The sequence below is a fragment of the Dipodomys spectabilis genome, unplaced genomic scaffold, assembly GCF_019054845.1.
Source record: "Dipodomys spectabilis isolate Male_0828 unplaced genomic scaffold, ASM1905484v1 ptg000015l, whole genome shotgun sequence".
Classification (NCBI taxonomy): domain Eukaryota; kingdom Metazoa; phylum Chordata; class Mammalia; order Rodentia; family Heteromyidae; genus Dipodomys; species Dipodomys spectabilis.
The window spans coordinates 4158930-4178899 of record NW_024870692.1 but is presented as its reverse complement, the minus strand read 5'-3'; the positions used below and the strand labels follow the sequence as shown (position 1 = coordinate 4178899).

General features: G+C 38.3%; 2 protein-coding genes across 5 annotated transcripts in view; one reads left to right on the top strand and one right to left on the bottom strand.

The window, feature by feature from the left end:
- Asph (aspartate beta-hydroxylase) overlaps window positions 1-13232 on the top strand; it is a 206861-nt gene extending 193629 nt beyond the window's left edge. For all 4 annotated transcript variants that reach the window (XM_042665856.1, XM_042665864.1, XM_042665872.1 and 1 more), the window contains one exon: window positions 11145-13232. In XM_042665856.1, coding sequence (XP_042521790.1) covers window positions 11145-11295 — 151 coding nt within the window. In that variant the 3' untranslated portion in view covers window positions 11296-13232. The remainder of the gene's footprint in view (window positions 1-11144) is intronic.
- A 1644-nt stretch (window positions 13233-14876) lies between these two features.
- The window catches only part of Clvs1 (clavesin 1), a 170444-nt gene continuing 165350 nt past the window's right edge, over window positions 14877-19970 (bottom strand). The window contains exon 6 of the mRNA XM_042666644.1: window positions 14877-14964. Within this exon, the coding sequence (XP_042522578.1) occupies window positions 14877-14964 (88 nt within the window). The remainder of the gene's footprint in view (window positions 14965-19970) is intronic.

Sequence of the window (19970 nt, the reverse complement as noted above, 5' to 3'; positions counted from 1 at the left end):
TTTCTCTGGTTCTCCCTTCCCTTCCCTTCCCTTCCCTTCCCTTCCCTTCCCTTCCCTTCCCTTCCCCTTCCCTTCCCTTCCCTTCCCTTCCCTTCCCTTCCCTTCCCTTCCCCTTCCCCTTCCCTTCTTCCCTTCCCTTCCCCTTCCCTTCCCTTCTCTTCCCTTCCCTTCCCTTCCCTTCCCTTCCCTTCCCTTCCCTTCCCTTCCCTTCCCTTCCCTTCCCTTCCCTTTCCTTCCTTTCCCTTCCCTTCCCTCCTTTCTTCCTCTTGTCATTTCTGCTTACAGATATTCAGAGCAAAAGCACTAGATAAAAATTTGGTTAAACTACAGAGCACCAGAGACTCACACCTGCAATCTGTAACTATCTAGGGAACTGAGATCTGAGGGTCATGGTTCAAAGCTATGCTGGCTAGGAAAGTCCATCAGCTGAGATCTGAGAATCACGTTTGAAGCTATTCTGGGTAGGAAAGTCTGTGATACTCTTATCTCCAAATAACCATCTAAACACCAAAAGTGGAGCTGTGGCTCAGGTAGTAGAACAGCAACTTTGAGCAAAAAGCTAAGGGACAGATCATAGGCCCTGAGTTCTAACCCCAGTTCTGGCACACAAAAAAAATAAAAATAATATATTTCTTTAAGCATAGGTAAGGACAGAGAAAGCATGAAACTGATTGACCTGAGGCAGAGAGGAAGCCAGTTGGAGAATGGCTGTGGCAATCAGACAGAGGAGCAGGCAGACAGTGCCAGGAGCTCAGGAGCATTACAGAGAGCTAAAAGCACCAGGAGACTAACCCACAAAACATCTCTGGCTCCCACCAAACCCTTGTGACTATGCTGGAAGATTCGAATCACTACCAAGTCCTCACCTGGAGTTTAAACACTTCTAGATTAATAGCCCTTCTCCTATGAGAGCTTCCTCGGGTCACCCTGAAGGGGATCTGGAATAAGACATTAACTTGGCAGCCCTTCAGCCTTTGCTCAGCTAAAATTCAACCTATCTTCATGTGACAGTAGGAGCTGATGATAACAGTAATTGGCAGATGGGATATTTTGCAACTTCATGGTCATCATTAAAAAGAACTTGTCATCCACCTGCCAATTATGGAACCAGGGAGGCAATTATGTAGAGGATGAAGCACTGAATTCTCTCATGTCTGACAGGTGGGGAGCACCACCTCCTTTGTGCCTCCTTTGGCTCCTGATCAGCAGCCCTTTTGCCATGTCCCTCCTGTCACACTTGCTGTAGACTATATTCCTTGGTCATTCTTAACAGTGCTTAACAGGAATGCTGGTTGGGTGAAGATTACAATGTCCTTTCAAAAGACTGCTTTACCAAAGAAAATTGGGTCTGTTTAGTTAAGTGCTGTGTAATGCTTGTAATGAAAATACCTAGATATCTGAGCAGTAGATAGTTTATAAACTCTGACAACAGAAAATGATTTCCAATGAAATCTGAAATTTCCACGCTGGTTGCAGAAATCTGTAAATGAAAAAAGAAATCAAACTTCTTTGCTGCAGACAATACTGACAATTTTTCAGAGCTTCTAACTCTTCAAATAAATGGGTTACCTGTAGCAATTCATGCACTGTGGTTCTCAGATGTTAATCATCAGATTTCTATTTCTTTTACAGCCATGAGATTCATGCCAGAGTGCATGTTGTTTAACTGTTCCATCATTCAAAAGCCTAGCACAGCTATTAGCTTACCGATATGCAGCTTTACACTGGAAATGATATGATCATTTCGATTTAACAAATGCCTTCTAATTAGAAAACCAATACATGCCTCTTGTACATAATTTGTAATGCACAGAGAAGCGTGATTTAAAAAAGGATTATTTTTATGCTAGCATCCAGAGAATCACTCAGATGCTTTTTAACCCTTACAAATGCAATCATAGTCATTATATTCTACCAAATAATGCAGGCTCACCATGCCCAGTTCTAAGCATTCTGTATGCATTAGTCCTCACAGCAATCCAATATAATTAGGATTATTAAAATCCCTGCTTTGCAACTGAGTAGGTTGAGATATAAAAATGAATATCACTTCTCCCAAGCTTAATTTCTTGGGGTTGCCCTAACAAATTACCTTAAAATGGATAAACTAAATCAACAGAAATGGATTTTAGAGCCCAGTTAATTCTAGTTTAGAACCAAGGTGCCAGCAGGGTTGGCTCTCTTGGAGGTTCTGTTCCTTCCTCTAACTTCTGGTGGCAGAGTGGAATTCTCGGTGTCTCTTGGCTTGTAGGATCATCACTATAATCTCTGCCTCCATCTTAACCTCCTCTCCCTGTGTCTTCTTCACTACTTTTTATAGATTTTTTAGATTTAATCCAGAATGATCTTATCTCAAGAATCATAAACTTGATTCTCTCTTCAAAAACTCCTTTTCAAAAATCAGTTCTAAGTAGATATGTCTTTTGAGGGAAAAATGGACATTCAACACATTTCTATAGAAATCAGGTTCTATCCCTGGCATTCTGCTTACAAATCTCTCCTCCTGAACACAGAGAACAACATTATATAAGGTATTTTTGAGGGAAATGAGTATTTTTGTGTATGTGTTTGCAAAATGGGATCATGCTGTACTATATTATATATAAGGTGACCAACCATTCTGAATACTGGGTTTCATTTTCTGGACAGTTGGACAGAAAGGGGAGAATCAGCTGAAGAAACTCCATTTCTAGGCCTTTGGTTTCTCAATCCAAGCAGGCTTGGCTTTGGGGCTGTAGAATGAGCTGATCAGCACCTTTGGTCCATTGTTCAGTAATGTTAAGGCAGTGGATAAGCATGACCGCAACAAGTGCAAATTGTTATCCTGTGGCTGAATTGTTCCAGCTTTGGGAATTCCAGCACATCCCTCCAAGTCTCTGAGACCTTTCCAAAATATTCTGGGACTGTGCTAAGAGATGACCTACAACCTCATGGTCACCCTAGAAACAACATTGCTGCCTGCAAATTGTCAGCCCTAAGTGTTGGACATGACTGACAAGACAGCCAGGAAAGCACCTACTGTCAATAGTATCACTGAGTAACCAACTGAAGAAATGAACTGGCAATCAGTTATTCAAGTAATCACTAGAGTGCTTTGAAGATAATGGTCTTGTTCCACATTTTTCACACATTTTAAAACATTTTTGTTAATCTCTCAAATTTCCAATTAGAAAGATTATGTATAAGTAATATTTTTTAAAAAACTAAAAAGATTGAATTTTTTAATCTGCATAGATTGTTCACAGACAGTATTTATTTCTGTTTGGTTTACATAGGAATCTAAGAGGATTAAAAGTTTTGGGGCCACATTATGGAATCTGAATTTCCAAATCATTTAAAACCAAATATTTTTACACACCCCTTTCCCATTCCTCTTTCTTTGTTTTTGTTTCTTTCTTCCTTCTTTCCTTTCTTTCTTTCTTTCTACTTTCCCAATCTCATAAGTCTTTCATTACACAACATTAACTCCTCTGTGCTGTAATGTGACCTTTATTCACAGGTCACTACTGTAGCCTGTCCATCTGGGACGATAGAACAAAGGGAGGAAGTTTTTTGCTTTTGGGTTTTTGTTGGTTTTTTTTTTTTAATAAATAGGATGTTTTCTTGAAGGCTGGTTTGTTGTTGAATAGTAACCTGTTTCTTCCTGCCTTTAAGCAACCTGGTCAGTTAAACACAGCAATAAACTGTGTACTGTAGGCTTTGTTTGTTTTAGCACCAAGATAAACAACTGTTTCCAGCTATTCCCATCCAGAGATAAATAGAATGAGCATTCATGTATATCTACACATCCACACCACACTGAAAATATATTGCATTCTGAACATTTATTTATTGAGCTAATTGCTAAGAATTAGAATCCATTTTCCTTTGGCAGTAGTAAATAAAATGATGAAATGGATCTCTTTGGCCAACCCTAAAAAGCTTCTTAGTGCTCTCCCCTTCCATCTCTCTGTTGTTAGTACTAGGGCTTGAACTTAGGGCCTATAGGGCTGTCCCTTAGCTTTTTTGCACAAGGCTGGTGCCCTACCACAGAGCCATAGCTCCACTTCTGGTGTTGATGATGGTGGTAGTTAATTGGACAAAGAATTTCATGAACTTTCTGGTTTCAAACCTTGATCCTCAAATTTTAGCCTCTTGTAATTCTAGCTAGAATTACAAGCATGAGCTACCAATACCCAGCTGGTGATCTCTCTTACTAGAGCTTAAGACCCAGGCACTGTGGAGGAAAAAAAAAGTGTGTGTGTGTGTGTGTGTGTGTGTGTGTGTGTGTGTCCGTCCTCAGGTCTAACTTCAGATTTTAGCATTAACATTTTGTATCTTTAAAAAGCAAGTTAACAATGCTGAACTCACTTGACTAAATTAAAGTCCTAGCTTTCCTTCTTTCTACTTGTGGTTTTAGATGATTTCACTAAGCCTGATGTCCTTCACTTTAAAATGGGAAGAATAAATGTGTGTGTTTGTGTGTGATTTCTGAGTGTTGAAGCAATACAAGGGATCACATTCAGAACTATATTTGCAAAGTGCTCTGTGGCAAGTACACTCTGAATATTTCTCTTATTGTCTTACCTGGTTTCTGCAGAGATGAAGCTTATGTCCTTTTGGTTTAGGGAGTGAACAAGTACTCTGTAGTCTGAACTCCCACCAGGAGGATAGTGGGAAAGAGTGTGGACTAGTAACCGGAAGCTATGTGGGGCCAGGGTTAGGAAAGGAATGGTGCACACTGGGGCAGGGACAAGACAGAACAAATCAAAGAATTTTCTTCTTACACAGAACCAATGTGTCACTAAGAGAGCTGGGCATGTCTCCATGTGATTTATTTGGGTATAAACTACTCTACAGTCCTGAAATATAAGGCTCTCTAATTATCTAGAGTTACTACTTAGCCTTATTAATATTGCTCATAAAATTCTATAACAGAATTCTAGCTATTAAGAATTCCCTGCCTCTATTGTATCATTGTTAATAATTATAATTTGAGAAAACAGAAGGATTATATAATACTGCTTTATCATGGGACCATGTTTTATCAAACCAGAGGATGGGAGGGTAGTTACGTAGCAGTAACCTAAGGTAGCATTCAGTAGCCTGTACCCTAGGTTTGTTCTGAGCAGCCCTCAGAGAAAAGCATTGGGCCCCAATTCCTGAAAGATTCCTCTCAAGGCCACCTTGAGGAGCTTTGCTGTCTTTTGGCTCTGTTCTGCCCTAATGTGATTGAAATTTAATCATATTTGGTGGAGCTCTGCTCATAAAGCAGGTGGACTGAAAACTCTGTCTTTGCATTCCAATGAGCCTTTGGTTTTCTTCCTGAAGTGATCTACAATCCCTTGACATCTTTATGCTCTGCCTCTTTTTGTTGTGCAAAACGCTCAGCCTTTCCCAGGCAGGTGATCTACATCTAGTTTAACCCTGGAGCCACGCGGGTCAGGACATGGCTTGGATGAGGTTTTATGTTCTTGCTTTTGCTCCCTTCAAGTTAATTGTAGCTGCTCGTTTATATTCTTTTGTCTCTCTGACAGCTGACTAAAAGACACCATTTTTCAAGTATTCAGAGGCGATGTATATAAAAGAATTGTGTTAATTGACTATTGTTGCTGTTTTCTGTGGAAATGTATAAATGAAATTCAGTGACAAATCTTTTAAATCCAGCAGTACACACTTCTGCTTTTTTGTTTGTTTGTTTTTTGTTTTGCTGCCTGATAGAGTTTTGTCTTGCTTTTGTTTCTGTTTTGAGACAGAGTCTCACTATGCATCCCAGGTTGACCCCTGACTCAATATGTAGCCCAAGTTGGCCTTACACTCACGATCCTCATGCGTCTACCTTCTAAACACTGGGATTATAGACATGTGCCTCCTACTCAGCTCCCTATAGGGTTTTATAGCCCCACCAAAAGCCACTTAACCTTCAGAAGTACCTCCAAGATTTCCTGTTTTAAAGACCAATTAATTCATATTTTAAACAAATCCCTATTTGACTTACTTTATCTGAAAATCCATAAACCAATCATCTACTCTTAGCATGTTCTAGTGCTATCAGATTTTCCAAGTTCAGCAGGAATTTAAATTAATGAATGGAAAGTAGATGCTTAAACTGTTTTTGTCATTATTGTTTTGTTTTGTTTTTGTACAGTCCTGGGGCTTGAAACTGAGGGCCTAGGTGCAGTTCCTGAGCGTTTGTGCTCAAGCAAGGCTGGCATTCTACCACTTCTGGCTTTTTTGGTAAAAGGCCCACATGCTTTTCTGCCCCAACTGGCATTGAACTGTGATAGTCATATCTCAGCCTCCATAGCTAGGATTACAGGTGTGAGCCACTGGCACGTGGCATGGATGATTAAGATTTTTTAAACATTCCTAAGTGTTTGGTTTTCTAAAACTTATCAAAATCTAGGATTTTTTAAAGTCAATTTTTACAAGCTAGAATTATCTACTTTGTTATTTTAATTATTTGCTCCATTTTAGATAGCTTCTAAATTCTCTGCCACCCAGTTGTCTTTGAGCATGACTTGTCATTGCCACATTAGAGATATCTCACAGAATCTGACATGTGGCAAATTTAATACAAGTGACATCAAGGCAATTCTTAGTAATGTTACATACTTCCAATATTTCATCTCTTTATTTTTTCCTATTTTTCCCTTATTTTCTTCCTTCTTTTGTTTTGTAAGCTCTACCACAAATTACATGTCTTCTATGTGCAGTCATATGCTAATCCTTATAACAAGTATGCAGGTGAAAATACAATGACTTAAATATTCAAAATAAGCCCCCCCCTTAAAATAGAACTTTAGTTATGAGGGAAAAAAAAGAACATACCCAAATAAACAAACTCAGAGATGAGAATGGAAACATCACCATAGAAACAACCAAGATTCAGAACAGTATAAGGGAATACTTCTCAAACTTTTGAGAATCTGAAAGATATGGATGTATTTCTTGCAAATATTAGCATGCCAAAACTACACCAAGATGATTTAAATCAACTTAAACCAATTTAAACCAATATCAAGCATTGAAATAGAAACAGCAATAAGAGACCTCCCACCCAAGAAAGGCATAGGACCGAATGGATTTACTGCTGAATTCTACGAGGCCTTCAAAGCAGAACTCACACCAATACTCCTCCAACACTTCAATGAAATTGAAAGTGAAAGTTCACTACCAAACTCTTTCTATGAAGCTATCATAACCTTCATCCCAAAACGGGGCAGGGACTCATCAGAAAGAGAACTGTAGACCCATTTCTTTGATGAACATCAATGCAAAACTTTTCAACAAAATTTTGGTCAATTGACTTCAATAATTCATAAAAAAAAAATCTTACACCACGATCAAACAGGATTCATTTCAGGAATGCAAAGCTGGTTCAATATATGCAAATCAATTAATACAATTCATCACATCAATAAGAGCAAGGATAAGAACCACATGATTATCTCAATAGATACAGAAAAAGCATTTGACGAGATTCCATACCCCTTATGATGAAAGCTCTGGAAAAACTAGGAATCCATGGAACATTCCTCAATATAATAAAGGCTGAGAATGACAAACCTAAAGCCAGCATTATGCTTACTGGCAAAAAGCTAAACCCATTTCTTCTAAATTCAGGAATGAGACAAGGATGTCTGCTTTCTCCACTCCTCTTCAATTTAGTATTAGAATGCCTAATTACAGCAATAAGACAAGATGCGAACATAAAGGGGATCCAAATAGGGAAAGATGAAGTAAAACTCCCTCTTTGCAGATGACATGATCTTGTGTTTTTTAAGTACGCTATGGATTCCACTCCCAGGTTACTCAAGCTGATTCGAACCCTCACAAATCAATGGCTTTCCTGTATGCCAATAACGAGAAGAGCATGGCTGAAATTAGGAAAGCAACCCCTTTTGTAATAGCCCCACAAAAAATAAAATACCTAGGAGTTAACTAAAGAAGTACAGGACCTCTATGATGAAAACTTTAAAAACCTGAAAAAGGAAATTAAAGCAGAACTAAGGAAGTGGAGAAACCGCCCATGCTCCTGGATTGAGAGGATTAACATCATGAAAATGGCAATACTGCCAAAGGCTATCTACAAATTCAATGAGATACCTATCAATATCCCAACCTCATTCTTCAGTGAAATAGAAGAAGCAATCCAAAAATTCATATGGAACAATAAAAGACCCTGAATAGCAAAAACAATCCTTAGCAGGAAGAATAGCGCTGGAGGAATATCAATTCCAAATTTCAAACTATTACAAAGCTATAGTAATAAAAAAGAGCTTGGTACTGGCAGAACAGACCTGAGGACCAGTGGAATAGGACTGAAGACCCAGAAATGAACCCACAGACCTATAACCACCTAATCTTCAATAAGGGAGCTAAAAAGTAGAATGGAAGAAAGACAGCCTTTTCAATAAATGATGCTGGCAAAATTGGTTACTCACCTGTAGAAAACTAAAGCTAGATTCTTATATATCACCCTGCACCAGAATAACTCCAAATGGATCAAAGACCTCAAAGTCAAAGCAGACACTCTGAAAACATTACAGGAAGGAATAGAAGAAACTCTAGGGCTCCTTGGCACAGGCCAAAATTTTCTTAATAAAGACCCAGAAACACAACAAATCAAAGAAAGGTTGGCCAAATGGGACTGCATGAAATTTCAGAGCTTCTGCATGGCAAAGGTCATAGCTAGCAAGATCAATAGAAAGCCCATGGACTGGGAGGAAGATCTTCACTAGCCATGCAACGGACAAGGGTCTCATATCTAAAATACACTTAGAACTCAAAAAGTTAAATCTCCCAGCAATAAATCCTCAAAGAAACAACTTCCTGATTAATAAGTGGGCTAAAGACTTAAAGAGAAACTTCCCTGAAGAAGAAATAAGAATGGCCAATAGACACATAAAGAAATGCTCAACTTTACCAGTCATAAAAGAAATGCAAATCAAGACAACATTGAGATTCCACCTCACCTCAGTTAGAATGGCTATAATCAAGAAATCTAACAGATGCTGGAGAGGATGTGACCAGAAGGAAACCTAACTGTACTGTTAGTGGGAGTGTAAACTTGTTCAATCACTTTGGAAAGCACTGTGGAGTTTCTTGAAAAGACTACACATAGAGCTCCCCTAGGAGCCCCCTAGGGAGGAGGATTTGGGGAGGGAGGAGATGGTAGGGGAAAAACAAGGGAGGAGGTAACAATGCTCATTAGGAAATATACTCATTACCTTATTCATGTAACTGTAACCCTCTGTACAGTATTTTTACAATAAAAAATATATACAGAAAAAAAAACTTTTCAATGGTACAAGACAGATACACACTCAGCAGAATCACAGATTTAGGGTTTTTTTAATTTTGTATTAAATTCGTGATTTTTGATATTTTCAATTTATAGTGTACCCCCACATTAAATAAAGACCATTAATACCTCCTTGTTGGTCATGTAAGAGCCAACAGATTTACTTCTACCTCCCTTCAAAGAGCATAGCTTTCCCCTTGTGTCCACACTCTTCATTTGTGCTTCACCAGAAGTGCAAAGCTCTTCTTTGCTTTGCTTGTTTATTTATGGGATTTTTTCTTATATAATTATGATAAATATACACATCCTAACTCTTTTTGTGTCTTTAGGGGCAGTACTGGGATTTGAACTCAAGGTCTCATAATTACTAGACAGGTGCTAGACCACTTGAACGTAACTCTAGGCCTTCAACTTTACTGTTAAGTATTCAGTTTCATGGCATAAAGTTCATCCACTACCATCCATCTCTAGAACTGTTTCATCTTGTAAAAAACATATACATTAAACATTGAACATTCACTCTGTAACTCCCTCCCATAGTTCCTGGCAGCCATTGCCTGTATCTGTGGTTCTGACTACCCTGAACTTCATATAGTATAGCCCTTTGTGACTGGCCTCTTTCACTTGGAAAAATTTCCTTAAGATTCATCTGTGTCATAATATATGTCAGAATCTTCTCTCCTTTTTTTTTTTTTTGTTTCTTGGTTGGTCATGGGGCATGAACTCATGGCCCTGAGCTCTTTTGCTTAAGGCTAGGCTCTACCACTTTGAGCCACAGCTCCACTTCTTGTTTTCTGGTGGTTAATTGAAGATAAGAGTCTCATAGATTTTCCTGCCTGGACTGGCTTTGAACCCTGATCCTCAGATCTCAGCCTCCTTAACAGCTAGTATTACTGGCATGAGCCACCAGTGTCTGGCTCTCTCTCCTTTTTAAGGCTGAATAATATTTCATTGTATGTTTATACCACATTTTATTTACACATTAATCTGCCCTGGGACACTTGGGTCGTTCATATCTTTTGAGTGATGTACCAGTGCTGGGTGGACATGGACACTGCTTTGTATTGGGAGTTTGCCACCCCTTTTCTTCTGCCTATATTGTAGGCCTGTCCATGACACTCACTGGCAGTCTTAGTCCTTTTGACAAAGAAAACGAACTTTTTAAGCTATAAATAATTTCCCATTTGGGAAAGTTGGAATTTTGTTGTTTGTTGCCTTTTTTTCTTTGTACTTAGCTTTTGTTTAATTTTGATTTTGCATAGTTCTGAATACATACCCTGTTATTTGCTCCTGAGTCTCTCTTTCTGCCTTTCTTACCCTTGGGTGGAGCTCTATCTACTCTCAGAGGCAACATGCATTTACAGAATGCAAGTTGCTAACCTTGAGATGTCAGTGGGTGTTGCAACTGGGGAAATAGACAGGTGGGTAGTAGAAGGAGAGATTTGGTTCTGAACTTGCAAATATTAGTTACTTTATCAGTTGTGAAATAAGCTGGAAATATTACAATTAGGTTCCTTCGGTGTATCAACTGTTCTCGTCTGGAATAAAGAGAATAACTCCCCTCATCTCCTACCTTCATGTGAGACATTTGGCAATGACTGGAAAAGAATTAGTGTGGAATTTGTTCCTGCCTCCTAGTAGAGAGTCCAAGCCTTAGTGTGCAGCTTCTATGAGACTCTTGCGTACAATTAATCACCAAAAAAGCTGAAAGTAGAGCTGTGGTTCACGTAGCAAAGTGACAGCCTTGATGTGTACCAAAGCTAATGAATGTCCCCAGGCCCCAAGTTCAAACCCAGGTACAGGAACACAATAAAAAAAATTTTTTTGTACTAACAAAATGCATCTTTTTCTGTTCTAGGACATGGGAAGAAGGCAAAGTGCTCATTTTTGATGACTCCTTTGAGCATGAAGTATGGCAGGATGCCTCATCTTTCCGGTTGATATTCATCGTGGACGTGTGGCACCCTGAGCTGACACCCCAGCAGAAACGCAGCCTTCCTGCAATTTAGCAGAAATCCGTGCCTCTCAGCTTGAGAGAAGCTGCCCTTCTGGTTCTCTTTGGATGTGGAGACAGAAGTTCAAACACCATGGCTCTTAGTTCCCTTGTCTTCATTCAGGAAGCTTGAAAAGTTTCAGCTGCACTTCATTTAGACACCACCCTGCTGTGCATCACCCATGCTGCGATGTCACTCTGTGACAGCTCTGTTCTGATGCCAGTATTTAAGTTGAACACTTGATTGTTTCTGCCTTGCCAGCCAAAGATACCTGTTTCCACACAGCATAGGGTCCGAGTTAATGTACAGCATACATAGAAACTGTGAATGAATTGCTTTAGTTTATAATTTTTCTATGCAGTTATATTTTTCTAAGAAAGTTGAATTATTTTGCCATCATGAACCACTCACTACCTTCATGCTGGCTTTAAGGACAAGCTGTGTAAATACTTTACTGCTAGCTTTTGAATGCCAACCTTCCTGACAAACTCAGACTTCTCTCTTACTTCTTTTTAGGAAAAGACCTTCATGAGAGAGACTATTTTATGTTCTTAATGCAGAAAAAAAATGTAGTGATGCCGGTACCTATGAACTGTACCAACCTTTATGGTATAAAAATGCCACCTATACAATTTTTTTTTTAGTGACAAGTATTAGTTTTGGGAGGGCGTATAAAATTTGTGGAAGTAAAATTTGTGTCGTGGAATTCAACAGAGCCTGTGACACAGAGCCTGGAAATCTGCAGTGTCTTTGTCTGTGGGTAGATTTATGGGAGTGATAAGAAGAGAGCCCTTTGCTCCTTGAGACCATTTTCATCACAATTTTGTAAATATGATAAGAGCAGAGTAGATGGTTCCCAAATGTGCTAGGGTCTTTGTCTTGGGAGTAAAACAGTCAATATTGCTTTCCTCTTTGAAAGGGTTTAAAGAGACTTCCATCCGCCAGGCATGAAGAACTGCTGCCCTGTAATCACTGTTTTGAAATAGCAATTTATACCCATATTTGCTTTTAAATATTATCTCTGGTGTAGAAATAGCAGTTGAAAGTCATCTTGCCTACCCATTGTAAGTATGATGACCCGTTCATGGATTTAGCAAAGTCTTAATGTATTTGATTTTGTATTTTATAATTAAAGCTAGCTTAAAGTGCTAGCTTTAAGATTGTAAAGATATTCATGCACTGAATTTCAAGCCAATCTGAACAACAAAGACAACAACAAAAATGCTGCAGACATGGCATATAGGTCACCAGATTTCATGCACAAGTAGAAAAAACACCAGTGTTTTCTTCTGCATCTAAGGGGAAAAGCATCTTTATTTCATAGAAGGAAATTGTTTGGCATGAAGTTGACCCTTTCTTTTGACCTTATAGACATTGCCTTTTAGTACAAGAGTTTACAAATCATTTGTCCTGTTCCTGCAATATTTATTTTGTACTTTTGATTTTGCCATTGCTTAAAAAAAATCCCATTAAAACAGAAATATATCTAGGTTCATTATCAAACTCCAAAAGAAAAAAAAAGCTCTTGAAAAATAAAAGGATGCTTGTGTCCTTCAATATTTATTAAACAGAAGAAATGACTGACAAAGGACAATCAATACAATCCAGTGTTCATGTAGTAACATTCGTCTCACTTGTTGAATTTTATTCTCCTATGTATATTGCATACACATAACAAAATTCAAACCCTAACTAAGTTCTCATTGTTGGACCAGCATCTTACATTCATATGATGAAATTGTTTAAGAGTATTAACTACCTCTTGACTTAATAAGTGTAATATGATATTTAAAATCCTGTCACTACAGTAGGATTCTAAATATTGCCAATTAAAAATCAGAAACACTAGTAGTTCCAAAGGGCTGGCAATCATCAGCTCCAATGGTATTTTGAATACTTGGATCCCACATCTGTTTTATAATCCCAAGCAATAAAATGGATTTTCTAATTCACTTTAATTCTCCATTTCTCTTTATTTATGGCTTCACACATAAGAAAACTATTTCAGCCACTGTATGGAGAGTATTATTTCAAGATATTATTATTTTGTGAGTTGATATATTTTCACAAAATTAATTGGTCTTATTTATACTGTGATGTAATTGTTGGAAAAATACCTTTAATTCTCTTGATTTTAGTTCTTCATGGGTAGAATATAAATGTGACATCTGTTATTATTCTCTACCAGAAAGAAAAAAAGTTAAATCAGCAAATCCATAGGAAAAGAGAGTGATAAGTGGTTATGATATACAACATCCTTTGGGAATGATAGTAGCTATTTGAATGACTTGCCTTTCCTTTGAATTGTTTAGTTATTAATTCATATTCTCAAATACTTAAAATGCATTCATATTTTCCTGCCCATTAACAACTAGATTTTTTCCCCCCGACATTGAGCACCAATTGGTCATCCTAATAAATGTCCACAAGATAAAGATGGCTGGGCAAATAAGAGATATCAGAAAAGGTACAATTTGTTTTTGGAAATGTTACACATAAATAAGTATATTGTATCTATGATATAACTTTATTTCATAATTGATTTTCTTTCTGTGGGTAGTTGGAAGTCTGTTTCTAAGGAGAATAGGTAAAGCAATAAAATGATCTTTGGCATTTCATCCTGCATTCCTAATCTTCTCTTATTTTTATACTTTCATTTTACCTATCCTTAAGGTCTGCCTCCATGGTTGACTGTCTCAGCAGTAGCTGGGCCCTTTCTCCAATTTGATGATCGTAGGAGGCTAGGAGATTAAAGGGCTTGGTAGAACTTGTCTTTACTGTAGTGACCCAAGTGAGTCAGCTTGAATGGATTCATTAATCACTGATATGTGTTTTCAACAAGACACCGCCTCTCTGCAGACACACACTGTATTGATGGGTTCTCGAGATGCTCGTGGAAAATCATGCTGCTATGATAAAATAATCTTATTGCAAATTACAAGTGTCTTCTTTAAAAGACACCTCATGGAAGTCAGCTGGTGGCCTGACAAAAGATGTGATGCCAAAAGCATTTGTTTGCAGGATATCGAAACAAGAAAATTTTATAAATAGCCAGATCTATGAGAACATGTTTAGCTGAAAAATTCAATGCTGGTGATGAGGTCAGAGAAAATTCAATAAGAATGGAAATAACTGGAGATACTATGGTCTCAGAGTTCTGTACTCTATTGAACTAGACAATCATGTCTGCCCAGTTTTAACTGATGGACTTAAATGCACTGTATCTTAATTTGTAAAAACTGGAGAGGAACCTTGTGTGAGTCCTCAGAAAAATCCTAGTCCTAATGTAGTGTGTGCATTAAATTTAGCGTTTTTTACTTTTCAAATTCATTTGATACCATAAACATGTAAGGTGGGAGAATCTTTCTCTTTATTACATGAATGTCTTGTTTCATCCTCCCATCCCTTCACTTAAAAAACGAAGAAGAAGAATCTCTCAAATCTTTGTCCAACTTTGGCTGCTCAAATGGATGGCTAGTGACAGTCATTGCGAGGGTAGGAGTGGAGGATCTTGTATCAAGTGGAACGCATGTGTCTCTGTAAATCAGTTATACGTGTGCTTCCTGGGTAGCTGGAACCATCCAGTGACTCAGGGCTCAGTCCAGAGCCAGGAGAGGCTGAGTGTTCTCGTTCTCTCCCTTCTCTTCATGTTTCAGGGTTCCAGCTTCTACCACAGACTGAGATCTAACAAGAGAGAAAGGAAAAAAGACAAAATTACAAACAATTTCTGGTCAACAATTTTTAAACTGGTTTTCATTTCCCATTCCCCTTTTTAATCAAGACAATCTTTTGTAGGGCACATGGGCAGCAAAGATGGCGCTGAGAGGGAGTTGAGTGGGCAGAGCCCGAGTTGTTTATGTTAAAATCTGATTGGATACCACAACCAGGCAAAGTGTGTGAATAGCTCCCTGACAGCAGGAAAAGTATAGAAAGCTTAGGCGCATGTTAGGGTGACCTCTACAGTGATTGGTTGGTTCCTTTCCCTCCTCTTCCATGCCACGCTTTTTTTTTTTTTTGCTTTAAAAAGTGCTTGCTGTGTGGTAATAAATGAGTTCCTGCTTGACTTGACTTCCCGCTGCTGCAGCTGGTTGTCTCCGGGGCTAAGTGAGGCTGGGAATGGGTGAACAGCGCACTTACCTTTCCCAGGACCCCGTCCATCTGTCCGGGATGGATGAAGACCCAACCATCTTTTGAGGGCATTTTCATCTTCCATTCCCCCTTTTAATCAAGACAATCTAAGTAACTACTTAGTATTTCCCTTTGGGTTTGTGTCTGCTTGGTTTTTCTTGTGTTTTGACACCACATTTTTGTGGTAGGAGACACCTTGGCCTTTTGGGATCTTTGCAGAATTACCACTGATGCTAAGGGACATGTATTCTAGCCACATCTCTGACCCAGTGTCTACATATTGTCTGTCTGTCTTGATATGTATAGATAGTTTTGTTGTTTTTTTGTCAGTTGAGGGACTTGAACTCAGAGCCTGGGCCCTGTTCCTCTACCACTTGAGCCACAGCACCACTTCTGGTTTCTGAGTTAATTGCAGATAAGAGTATCACAGGGACTTTTCTCTCCAGGCTTGCTTTGGACTGCGATCCTCAGATCTCAGTCCTGAGCAGCTAGGATTATAGGCATGAGCCTGCACATAGTTAGACAGTTTTTTTGTATTAAAGTTGTTTCTGTGTACTTTTTAAACTTCTAGTTTTCAATGTCTTCAGAAAATATTTTGCATGATGTAAAGACTAGGCTTTGAAATCAGATGGTGAAATTAGGCAGGCTCTGCCTTTTACTGTCGGGGATGCTAGAATTCTTGAAACTCTCAAGACCTTTTATTTTTTGCTTGTAAAACGAAAGTGCTGCCTACATAACACAGTTATTTACAAAGACAGACTGGTTATCTGTGGCTCAAGTAGTGGAGTGCCTACCTAGCAAGCGTGAGGCCCTGAGTTCAAACCCAGAAGTGAAAATTTATGGGGCCACCATTATGGCAATAGTAGTACTGCTTTTTATTTTCTGGTGTGTTCTTTATATTGGGATAATACTGGTTTGTTTCCTAAAAATAGTTATAACATGGATTAATACTTTAAGTATTTGCTAGATTACAGAAGTTGAAAGAACTATATATTATACAGTCTAATAATATTCACATGCTACAACTTAATTTTTTAAACATGAAATTTGACAATTCGGGTTGTTAAAATGAGGTATATAAATAAATATATATATAAATATGTAATATATACATACATGCACATAATACATATGATATGTTAATATGTATCTGATTTGTATATAATATGTATATAATATAATACCATAGATGATATAAATTGTTAACCCTGCAGATAGGAATTATCCAAACCCTGCACATCCAACAGTCTTCAGGACTGTGCTTAAACTAACTCCTCTGAGCACTTGGAAAATCTTACCCACTAAGATTGTCTTTGTATATTTTGGCTTTGGGCAGGGGTAGTAATTCATGCTAACAATATGATTTATGTGAATGACTGCTTTCTATGCCTAGCTTCAGATCACACCTATCACTCTGGCCTCTTTGATCAGGAGAGTGGGGATAGAGGTTGAAGTAAGTAGCTGAAGCCAGTTGTACAGGCACATATTGCCCTTGGGTCCGAACGCCCAATAATAACCTAAGCACAAGGAAACTCCCCTGGTTGACATTTTACACACTTGCCCATCATTATTGCTGAGAGAATTGAGCTCTATTCATAAGACTGTATGTGGAAGACCCTAGTCTCTCCTAGACTCCACCTGTGTATCTTTTCCCTTCACTCATTTTAATCTGTATCTTTTTTGCTATAATATACTATAACTGTAAGTGTCATATTTTTTCAGTGTCATGTGAGTCTTAGCAAATTATCAAACATAAAGTTAATCTTGAACCCAAATACAATATAAAATTGCACTAGTATTTTTGTATCCAACTGGTATTGTTTTATGAAGTTTTTGATGTCTATGAAGTTATGTCATGTCCACAACCCTAAAGGATAGTGCTATTATTTTCTCTATAAATAGGAAAAACTGAAGGATCAAAATTCAAATAACAAGAGAAAGGCAACACAAATAGATAATGGAAGAGACCAGGTTTATTACCACCACACAGCTCCTGAACTCACTGAAGGCCATAAAGCATTTAAGGTTCCCTCTACTTCACTGTTCCCTTCACTTTGCTGTAAAAACACTCTCTAATGATCTTCTTCTTCTTTTTTTTTTTTTTTTTTGGTCAGTCTTGGGACCTGAACTCTGGGCCTGGGCGCTGTCCCTCAGCTCCTTAGCTCAAGGCTAGCACTCTACCACTTGAGCCACAGAGCCACTTCTGGCTTTTTTTGTGCTTATGTGATGCTGAGGAATTGAACTCAGGGCCTCATAAATGCAAGGCAAGCACTCTACCACTGAGCCACCTTCTAATATTCTTAAAACCTTTCAGGATCTATATGTACCATGGAAAACACAAGCAAATCCACATCACTTCTGCAGAACAGTTGGTTTCCACTATAAATAACAATCCATCCAAACAATATAAGTTTATATGTACCAAGGCCAGCCTTTGAAAGCAAAATGGATTTATTTACTGCTGGGATGGACGTGTTTCCTATGCATTTCCCTGTCTGTTTTATTTAAGTGTCTAGGGGTGTATATGGGGAAAGGAGAGGTGTTGATTTATGTAAGAAGCAGAAACTAGGCTCAAGCCTGTAATCCAAGCTGTTTGGAAGCAGAGTTTGGGGGCTATTGTTTGAAAATGAAAAGTTTGTTGACTTCATGTCAACCAATGACCCGGTCAAAGTGACATACATCCCAGCAACAAAGGGAAGCACAGATAGGATCACAGTCCTGGCCAACCCTAAAGTAAGAACCTGTCTTGAAAATTAGTAATTCATGAAGGGGCTAATGTAGTGGCTCAAGTGCTAGTGCCTGCCTAAAAACAGCAAGGATCTGAGCTCAAACTCCAGTATTGCAAAAATAAAAATGGGAAGGGGGAGAAAAGAAAATATTAAAGCTGAAATACTAGAACCAGATATTTAAAAACAAACAACAACAACAACAACAAAACCCAGCAAACATAAGAACCACAGAAGCTGGAGTAGGCCACCTCCTTCAGCACCTTGGACAGCTGCCTAACTGCGTTCCCCTTAGGATACTTGTGAAAATGGAGGAGACAATGGCTGTCTACTATTAGAAACATAAACTACATTCCTCTTCTGTCATGTGAATTGACCTTATTTTACAATCCAGCATTGAGTTATAGCCACAAAGTTACAAGGAAACCTAGTAACTCATCTAGATTACCCCGATAGGAAATCTTGAGAGAGGGGGCAATTTAAATATAATCCAACATCGGGTTCCCACTCCCCTATGTCCTGAACTCAGCAAGAAAGTCTTTGATACTATATGTTGTTTCTGGTTTTGCCTCCTGGGCACTTCAGATTATTCTCAGCCTTTGACACCTGTTGGAATTGACTCAGAACCATCATGAATATCTAACTCTCCATGTTCAAATCTCTTATAAAACTGTGTTGTATTAGCATAAGGCAGAGATCCTTCTGTATATTTTAACTCATATGTAGATTACTTAGAATAAATTCTATGTTCTTTTATATTGTTTTGGGACTAATGACAAGAAAACAGTCATGGCAGGGCTAACTATGCACAATGTGGTTGTTTTTATTTGCTTTTTTTTTTTCTTCTACAAATACTTTCCATCATTGCCTGGCTAAATCCACTATGTAGAACACCAGGATTCAGAAGACTGGCTGTATGTTCAATCCATTTAGAAATCTACCTACCAGCACATTATTTATCATCCACCCACCCCTATCAACACCCCTTTCCAAGGCTAATCAGAGTCTACTTCTGCTGAGATTTATGGAACTTACCATGGCAACTACCCTCTTATATCTCCTCTTAGATTTTAACCTCCATAATCCTAGTATGACCTCTGGAAATGATGAAGTAATTGCTTCTTTTTTTTCCTGCATGCTTCTATTGAGGTTATCTGGGATCAGACTAGCCTTACTGGCACTGATGTAATGCAGACAGGGGAAAGCTGGCTGCATTTACACAGGCTGTTGTTAACCCATTCCTCTACCATCTTGTAGATGGGTGCTTGAGTATCAAAGTCTTCCTTCTTGAATTTGCCTCTTGTTTCTAACCTAGTTCCTCATCTCATTCCCTTTATATTAAAAGGGCTTTTGTTACCCATTCCCATGGACTCCTTACTTTTAACAGGATATAACTATGTGTCTTGTTATACAATGGCATTTGATATAAGCAATTCACCATATTATAAGATATGTGAAATTCATTGGAAAATAGAAAGAAAATGTTGCTTTTCACTAATGCTAATGTAAAAAATTGAAGACAAGAGAATCACTTTTCTTAAGTCTTACCTTCAGTCCATTTGGCTGAGTCAAAATACAGTACTACTTCAGTTTTCTGGTAGTTAATTAGATATAAGAGTTTCACAGACTTTCCTGCCAGAGCTGGCCTTGATCCATAATCTTTAAATCTCACCTCCTGTATAGCTAGGGTTACAGGTATGAGCCACCAGTGCCCAGCTTCTGGGATTCTTTATTTTTTAAAAAAGAAAACATTTAGCCAATTGTTCCATAAAATTAAGAATAACTTTGTAGTAAAGATAACCTGTTCTGTATCTGTTTCTCAGTTTTGGTCTTGTT